Source organism: Quercus robur, chromosome 4, assembly GCF_932294415.1.
Source record: "Quercus robur chromosome 4, dhQueRobu3.1, whole genome shotgun sequence".
Taxonomy (NCBI): Eukaryota; Viridiplantae; Streptophyta; class Magnoliopsida; order Fagales; family Fagaceae; genus Quercus; species Quercus robur.
Genome location: NC_065537.1, coordinates 35873697 through 35883132, shown reverse-complemented (window position 1 = coordinate 35883132; position 9436 = coordinate 35873697). Strand labels below are relative to the sequence as shown.

Sequence of the window (9436 nt, the reverse complement as noted above, 5' to 3'; positions counted from 1 at the left end):
TGGTCATATTAACTTCTTCAATGTAGAGTGTATACATGCTGCTAACCTCGCAGCTCGAACTCTTTCCCCCCTAAACCCCCAAGCATTTTGTACATAGAAATGTGTCAATTCAGCTACAATTTCTTGGACGAAAAGGAAATTTAAAGAAAAAGAAAAAGGAAAAGAAAAGAAAAGAATAAAAAAAAAAAGGACCACCCTCTGTACAAAAACCGCTCTCCCTAGTCCTATTTCGGTATTTCCTACTTCACTCTCTGCCTGTCGTTTTTGTTTATGTCATAAAAGAAGCGAAAAGGCAAAGAATAAAACACACTTACTCACACAGCTACACCCTCTCTCTCTCTCTGTTTATCACCCAAAATCTAGAGGACCCATTTCTTATTTCTGTGCCATTTGAAGATAATTTTTCCTATGCATAGCCAGTTCCATTTCCTCTCATTTTTCTTTAATGCTTTATGGCAATAGTGGGTTACTCTTTATTAAATACTATCAAGAAACTTATTTTTCTTGATTTATGATTCATGGCTGTTAAATCTGGGATCTTTGTCCAAATCTAGTCATACCCATTTGGTTAGTGACAGTCAAGTAGGTTTCAGACAAGGTATGTTATTCATGGGTTTTATGTTTATTCTTAAACTAGTTTTTTTTCTTTTTTCTTTTTTAAAATTTTTTTTCCCTTTTTATGCTTTTGTTTCTTTGATATATTTTCTGTGATTTTCACTGATCTGTCTGCGTGTTATTGGCTTAGTTATTCAAGTTATTGCTATTTTTGTTATGTGGGGTTTTGATAATTGAGTGCTAGGTCTCTGTGGTCCAATCCTTTGTCTACCTAACTTTATTTTAATATTTCAAATCATAGATCTTTATGAGGGTTTGATATTAAGAGTACTGTGAAAGTGAGAGAAAAAAAAAAAACCTTGTTCTTCGATTGGCAGACCCATTGTTGTAAGAAATTTGCTTTAGAATGTTCCTTTCTATATCATTTTGTTGCTTTGTCTTTCAATGCTTTTCCTGTATTTTTGGTGACAAATCAGTGGTTTGCATTTTTGGCTTTTGTTGTTCCTAAACGGTTTTTAATTGTAGTTTTTATTTCCCAGATATGTATGTTTTGCTTACTTTCCTTTATATGATATTTTGCTTTCTGGGGTTGTGATCTCATTTCCGGCTGCTTAGTTGTTTCAATTTATTATTATTTATTTATCTTTTCTGGGTATGCCTGTAATCTCATATGTAATTAATTAGTTGTGATGTTATTTTCTCCTGGTCATGATTCTTAATTATTTTGTCAGCGTATATGAAAATTTTGTTTTATTGAATTCTCTTTTATTTCTCATCATTTCTTACTTGATTCCTTGTATTTGTTTACTTGGAATGTTTTAAATAATGATAACAGTTTATTGTCATTTGTTCTTCACATTGAAGGCATTGAGAGGTTCAAATTCTCTCAATTATATATAAGGGGGAATCCTAGCTCTTGAGTTGTATGGATAAATTCCTTGTAATGGCTTAGGGAAACCTGTTAATCTTAAACACATGGAAGGTGAATGAAATTTGGTTAAAATAGTAGTACTAAGATTCTGTTATAGAACTTCGACTATTTAATTTGAAAGTTGATTTTTGTTATGTTGCCCATTGATGTGTAAATCTATCAAATTTATAAATCTTGAGTTGTATAGATAAATTCCTTGTCATGGCTTAGGGAAACCTGTTAATCTTAAACACGTGGAAGGTGAATGAAATTTGGTTGCAAATAGTAGTACTAAGATTCTGTTATAGAACTTCGACTATTTAATTTGAAAGTTGATTTTTGTTATGTTGCCCATTGATGTGTTTATTCATCTATCAAATTTATAAATCTTATCCTCTAGACAGGAAAGAGGGAACAGGGTTTTGAAGAATTAACCTGACACTAGTATTTGCTTGCAAAGGCTTCTTGTTAATATGATAGATCTCTATTTTTCTTCTTTTAATTATTATTGTTCTCCTCATTTTGTGACATGACATTGATTTTGCATGCTGTTTCCTTTTAATAATCTCTTAATGTGTTTCTTGTTTAGTGGCAAGAAGAGGCTCTGATTAATTTTCCTATGTAACATAATTTTATTTATTTTTCTTGAGGTAGGTTATTACTCTTAACGCTGCTTGGTCATGGATGGAGAATCATCATGGATCAACCATTGCCTTGATGAAACAGTCAGAGAGTTTGGGGAGTTTGATTCATTCTCCGAACTTAATGATGAAGGCAACACAGAAGCTACTGCAGTTTCTGTGGATTTGATCCTCCCTGATGACCTGTTGGAACGGATCCTAGCCTATCTCCCCATTGCAAGCATATTCAGAGCAGGTTCTGTGTGTAAAAGATGGCATGAGATTGTTAGCTCAAACAGGTTTTTATGGAACTTTTCACATGTCCTTACACAAAAACCATGGTATTTTATGTTTACAAGCTGTGATGAATCAACCAGTTATGCTTATGATCCCACCCTTCGGAAGTGGTATGGCTTTGAACTCCCTAACATCAAGCCAGATTGTTTCATTGCTTCATCGTGTGGATTGGTTGGCTTCATGGACAATGACAGCAGAAGTGAGCTATATGTTTGCAACCCAATAACCAAATGCTTCAAGAAGCTTGTGGAGCCCCCAGGATTGAAATTTTCTGATTACAGTGCACTTGCAATCTCAGTGGACAGGATATCACATGTTTATACCATCACAGTAGTGAAATCTAAGCAAGTCCCTGGAAATTTTTTCCAATGGGATATCGCAATTCATATTTATGATTCAGAAACAAGGATGTGGACAACCCCTTTGACAGAGGTTTTTGGTGGATGGAGAGGTGGTGATGAAAGTGTGATCTGTGATGGGGTTTTGTACTTTTTGATTTATTCAACTGGGAATGGTGCACCAGAAAATCGTCATGGCCTAATTGCATATAATCTCTCTAGCCGTTTTTCCCACAGTTTGTTGAATAGGAGTTTTATTCCAGTACCTTGTCCTCTTACATGTGGCCGTCTGATGAACCTGAAGGGGAAGCTGGTGATGGTGGGAGGAATTGGGAAACAAGATCGAGCTGACATAATCAAGGGGATTGGCATCTGGCTTCTAAATGGTAGGGAGTGGCAAGAGATAGCACGTATGCCTCATAAATATTTTCAAGGGTTTGGGGAGTTTGATGATGTTTTTGCTAGCAGTGGTACGGATGATCTCATATACATCCAAAGCTATGGAGCTCCAGCACTTCTTGTCTTTGATATGAACCAGAAGCAATGGAGATGGTCACTGAAGTGCCCCGTGACAAAGAGGTTCCCACTTCAGCTGTTTTCTGGATTTTGCTTTGAACCCAGGCTTGAAATTGCTCCCTAATTCATTTCTCTTTGGAATTATGTGGTGGTATTGATGAATTTGCCTTACATTCCCATGGCTTTCTTTTGTTTCCATTTGCAATTATATTTGGTTATTATGAAATGTGTGTTCTGAAAAGTTTATACAAAATGTAAATGCAGATAAATCTGCTCCATTCACGATTATGGGAAATATCATTCTTTGCATTCAGTCTCAGAAATACCACAAGGCTTTGAGATTCCTTTTTATTGATAATTAATCTACGTAGTTGTCGTCTTTCTAAATGGGGTTTACCTTTAGTACTTTTTTAATTGGACATCTCCAATTGTTTTAAATATACATTGGCAAGTGGTTGTGGATTTTAATTTCTACCTTTTATTTAGTTAATGAATAATGTGACAATTCTCATTGAAACAAAAGGAGATTTCAATTAAAAAAGTTAAAAAAATACTAGAAGAAAGCCAAACATTTCTAAATGAACCATTTCTGCATGTTTCTCCTTGGGATTTCCAAAATTTCTGCTCTCTACAAATGTTGCTAAAATTTTATTTGATGTTCATTAAAAGGCCTCGTATCCAATATGGGCACATCTGATCTTCTTAGGGATAGTGTCCAAAAAAGAAGATATTCTTAGGGATGGGAGATGATCTCTTTCCATCCCCAAGGGAAATTTCTAGATAGTTATCTCATTTCCTGATTTGGTATTTTTGTAGTATTTATTACCAGATCAAATCTTCGAATTGGGACTTGTTCTCTTCCCCAGAGGGGCTCTCTGCAATCCCCAAGTAAGAAGTAACGAATTTTGAGATGGGCTACCATGTTGAAGTGTCTAGTTATAAAATATTTTTCATTTTCGTACTTAAAAAATTGTGTAGATCAAGGTGGGATTGCAAACTTTTGTTTTTCAACCAGTGAATATTATAATTTGATAGCTTAAATCCGTATAGAGTTTGTACTTGTTAGCTGTATCAACAATGAGAATACTAAATGGCATATGCCATTGTCCTAAGAATCCATTGGCTGGTGGTATATGCTTTTAAAATGAAAATTTTTTTTTTCCATTCGGCCTTAAATTTTTAACAATTTTGTTAGCGGTGCCTTTGCAAAACAATACGGAAAAAGAGCATCTCGAGTTTTTAAAACTCAAGTCTTAAATGCTTGAGTTCCAGAGCTGGCAAACAAAATTTATCCACGTAAAATCTATGTGGAACTCGAGTCTTATAGACTAGAGTTCATTATCATATACCCTTCAACTCTATTTCTTCGTTTTGGGTTTCTTCATCTTCCTGGGTTTCTTTTTTTTCTTCATCTTCATTCTGTTCTTCTTTTACTGGGTTTCATCTTCGTTTTGTTCTTCTTCTATTGGGCTTCATCTTTGTTTTGTTCTTCTTCTATTGGGCTTCATCTTCGTTTTGTTCTTAAGAAAAGGGAAATTGGAATTTATTGAGAGTAGATAGCAAGCTGTGGTGGATTCGAGAACCAAAATCGCAATTCTAACGGTAGAACGATCCCGAGCACCAACGCCACCGGAAGCAAAAGTTCGGCTCGGAATCCGACAACTCAACGTCATCGTTGGATCGTGTTTGCGCTCATTTTTTAGTGCGAGATCTGGAAGGAAAATATATATAGAAAGCAAAAGATATTTGAGATTTGCAATGTGAGGAGAGAGTGAAAATGGTAATGGAAAAGCATTTACCTCAATTTGGGAGACTCGATGAGATCACACAACTTCATTGTTAAAGTTGGTTTTTTTTTTTTGGTTTTTTTGTTTTTTTTTGGAGATGCTTTTTTTGTTTTGTTTTTTTGGTTTTTGAAAAAAATTTCATGTGGGTTTCTTCTTCTTTGCTCAGGACTAAGGGGATAAAGCGATTGACTATATCGAGCTCCAACGCTAGGAAGGCATTGCTGGAGACGACGAATTAGTCTCATATTCATGGATTTCTTCTTCTTTGTTCTGCTGGGTTTCTTCTCCTTCTTCGTTGTTTTTCTTGTTCTCTCTGTGGAACTCGTGTCTCATAGACTCGATTTCCGCGTTTTTCACTAACAAAATTGAGTTTTAGAGACTTGAGATGCTAGTTTGCTAATACCTTTCAATCGTGTATTAACTTACTATTTTGTCCTCCCTTACTATGCTATTATGCAAATATCCCCCTTTTAAAATACTAGAACAAGTTTGGTCAATGTTTGTGTTAGTGTTTTAAGTCATTGCTGGTTTAATACACACATTAGTTGGAACTCATATGCATTCAAAGTGATGGGAGTGATGGGCTGAAGGTGTTTTTACATTACATCAATCACAATTTAGCAACATTTAGCGAGTGATGGGTTCATCGACTGTGTTTAAAAAATATTATATTTAACTTCCATTTTAAAAAGGAGGGTGAGGAGGGGTAAGTTTGCCTTGTGTGTGTGGGTTGGTGGAGAAGTGATGAGCTCAACGCTTGCTTTTTAACAAAAGTGGATTGTGACCAAGACACAGGGAAAGTTCAGATTAATGGGACACACAGTTGTTTAAACAAATGTGGTAATATCTAAAAATTGACAACGGTGATGTGTTGTCCAAAAACTGTTGTTTTGTATTTAAAATAGGTACCATTTTGGTCTTCCACCTCGGATTTCAGTCTCTATATTAAAATAAGTTGGTTGTCTTGTGTTAATTTCAAATGGCCTTAATTGTGGATGGAAAGACACAAATTGTTGGTGCTTATTATGATTTTTAATCAGGGACGGAGCTTTTTGAAGGGAAAGGGAGCCATGGCCCTTGAAATTCTATAATATTTTTTAATGCTACATATAAATTTATAATAAAGCTTAAAAGTTTCGGTCCAAAAATTATACATGGCCTCTCCTCCTAAGAAAAAATCGTTGAAAGTTGATCATCAATATATATATATATATATATATATATATATCATTGAAAGTAGGGTCAAAGAAACCAAAAATAAAATAATCACCTCTCGCCCTCCCAAAGATAATAATAATAATAATAATAATTTCCACGCTTTACTGGTTTCATTGTTTTAGTGTTAAAGTGTTTGACATTTTTTTTTTCCAATTCAAATAACAATAGGTGTGACTAAAATGGTGGTGTTTGGTGATTTTCTTAGAGTGCAAATAACTTATGACTCAATTAGAAGAATTAACCGCATACCCTTGGTGTGATGGTCAGTCCACAAGTATAAGTGCTTGTGGAGTGTGGAGGGCAAGAGCTGAGATTCAAGTCTCTAGGAGGGAGCTTTACATGCATATATACTTAGATTAGGCTGGAGTAGAATTCTATCTTGTATAAAAAAAAAAAATAGAATAATTAAATTATCAATTTAGTGAGATGGATTAGGATAAAGCAATAACCTATCAACTTGTTTGTGTACAGTTGTACTTATTCTTCTGGTTATACCGAAACTATATAGTATGCATTTTTTTTTTTTTATAAGTACAGTGTGCAATTATTAGTAATGAATATTGTCAAAACTAGATTTTTCAACAAAAATAGAAGATATTTTTTAACAAACTCTTTGTTTGGTACATTGAAAATGAAATTGTTCTGAACAATTTTTTTTTTTTTAAAAAACATAATTATACTAACTGATGTAGTTTTGATTTTCTTTTATTAGTTTTGTTTTAAATTTTGGTATATTTATTATTCAAAAATGGTCAAAAATTTTGAGTTCATATATTTTTTTTGTCACTCAAAGATAAAATCTTGGTTTCGTGCCTTCATCCTTGTTTTTAATCAAATTTTTTTCATTGATGAGTAACTAAGATTAGATAATTTTGTTGACATGGTACATTCCGCTAGATAACTAGCCTTCCTAATCTATAAGTCTAGAGACACTTCTTTTTTTTCTTTACAAATTTTTCATAACTGAAAGGGTTTCAAGTTATTGATATACAATAAAATAGCATCAGTGGTGAAATAATGTGAATATTAATAACAATTTGCCACCTTAACTAACGGTAAAAGAGTTATGAAATTTTTTGTATACATGGTAAATTGTGAGGTGTCATGCCATGTCAACAATAATGTATCTTTCCTGTTTTTGACTCTTGTGTTGAATAGTTGTCCTTCCTATTTTGATGATGTTATTAGGAAGGAAGCTTTTTATAGTGTGTAATTCATTTTCTACTAAAGTCTTGATTCATTAAGAAAAGAAACAATAATGTGGCCTTGGTTGCCATGTCATGGATAGGATTTGGTAGGAAATTGTGAGACATGGTAGCAATTTTCACCTCTAGTTCAATTTAAGGCAGCAATTTTTTTTATAGGAATTTAAGGCAATATTGACTCCATTTAAAAAGAAAATAGATTAACTTGATACAAGCAGAAGAGAATATCTCTAACTAAAAAATTAAAAAAAAAAAATTAGCAGAGAATAATTACTAAAAAGACAAATACTGTTTACCACATGATGCCATAATATACACGATATAAAGACACAATTAATTTAACAACAGGTGCAATTGGGATTGCAGCTTCATCAAGGGGTGAGGTGAGACAAACATTCCAATGTTTGGACAACTTCCACTCATGAAAGTCAATCAAGCAACAATAGAAGGTTTCTTGTCATCTAAAATTGCATTTGGGCAATCGATTGGAACATACAAAGATAATTAAAGAATAATAAGCGGTGGTGGAATGGAGGGAAATCAACCAAAGAACAAGTTGGGTGGGCCCAAGAGTCGAGTTAAGAAGGTTTATTCCAAATTGATGCTATGTTTGGAAGTTTTGAGGGAATGGAAAGTAGAGGGAGTAGAGGGAATAGTTATCTTCCATTTTGTTTGGATGTCTTTAAAATTAAGGGAAGAGGAATAATTAACTTTTTCATAATTTGTAATTTTGTTATATGGTAAGGGTAAATTTAGTAATTCATTTGGTCAAGTATTTTTATACTTTACTCTCCCTCAAAATCTCTTCAATTTGGGGGAATTAAAAATGAGGGGTTAGAAGTAGTTAGAACCCCTTTAAATCCCTCCTCCTCCTCTTTCAAAAAACATCTAAATAAGGTAATTTAACTTACTCTCCCTTCCTCTACTCTACTCCCCTCCATCCAAACAAGTTATAAGTTTAACCCTGTTGATCTAGCCCAATTGATCTAAGATCTAAATCCATGACGATAAAACTGAATCATTTTTTATTTAGGCTTCTCTAGTGCCCATTTGGAATGCAACTATAAGCCAGCTTATTGTTTATTTTTTTCTACTATTTGCAGGTTTCATGTAAGTCACGTATTTATTCTATTTAACTTTTACTTATCTATAACACTTTCAACAAAAAATTTTAGACAAAAAAATAGATAAATTATTTCCAAACAAATACTAATTTAGAGTTGTTTATGGGAAAGCGCAAATTAAAAGCTCCAACATAGCATTGTCATGAGTACCATATTAATTAGGGGCACCCCCATGTGGAACAACATCCCAAGCACCCACGTATATAGGAGTCCCAACAATAGGAATGTTTAGGAACCCTTACCCCATGATAATGATGGGAATTCTAGCCTTTTACCCATATTTTTCAAAATATTTGGTAATATGCCCCTGTTTCCAAACTATTTAGGTCCATGCCCCTGTTTCGAAACTCGATTGGTAGAAAATCGAGTATGGGACGATGAAACTTTAAAAAAAAAAAATTGCATAGAACTCGAGTTCCATAAAAACACTACTATAGGTATTAAAAACGCCACTATAGGTCTCCATGAAACGCAGTTATAGGTAAAATTTAAAAAAAAAAAAAAAATTGCATGGAACTCAAGTTCCATGCAAATTTTTTTATATTTTTTTAGTTTGATCAGCACAAACCTATAGCTGCATTCAGGAACACCTATAGCAGTGTTTTAAATGGAACTCGAGTTCCATGCATTTTTTTTTTTTAATTTTAAATTTGATCAGCCCAAAACCTATAGCTGCGTTCAGATCGTGCTATAGTGGCGTTTAAAGGGAACTCGAGCTTTATGAACTCGGGTTTCATGCAATTTTTTTTTTATAAGTTTGATCGGGCATAACTCGATTTTAAACCAATCGAGTTCTTCATTGAAACTTGATTTTGAGAAAATCAAGTTTCAAAATAAGGGCACGAACCTAAATAGTTTTGAAACAA

General features: G+C 33.7%; 1 protein-coding gene across 2 annotated transcripts; it reads left to right on the top strand.

The window, feature by feature from the left end:
* Window positions 1-247: 247 nt before the first annotated feature.
* LOC126721224 (F-box/kelch-repeat protein At3g61590) lies at window positions 248-3549 on the top strand. 2 transcript variants are annotated; one of them, XM_050424274.1, is made up of 2 exons: window positions 248-598; window positions 2120-3549. In XM_050424274.1, the coding sequence occupies exon 2, from the start codon at window positions 2146-2148 to the stop codon at window positions 3358-3360; it is 1215 nt and encodes a 404-aa protein (XP_050280231.1). In that variant the 5' UTR covers window positions 248-598; window positions 2120-2145; the 3' UTR covers window positions 3361-3549. The 2 variants fall into 2 exon arrangements, with proteins under 2 accessions (XP_050280231.1, XP_050280232.1); XM_050424275.1 differs by lacking the exon at window positions 248-598 and adding an exon at window positions 643-942.
* The last annotated feature ends 5887 nt before the right edge of the window (window positions 3550-9436 follow it).

Coding starts and splice junctions, on each gene's coding strand:
- LOC126721224 (XM_050424274.1), top strand. CDS start 2,146: ATGGATGGAGAATCATCATGGATCAACCATTGCCTTGATGAAACAGTC.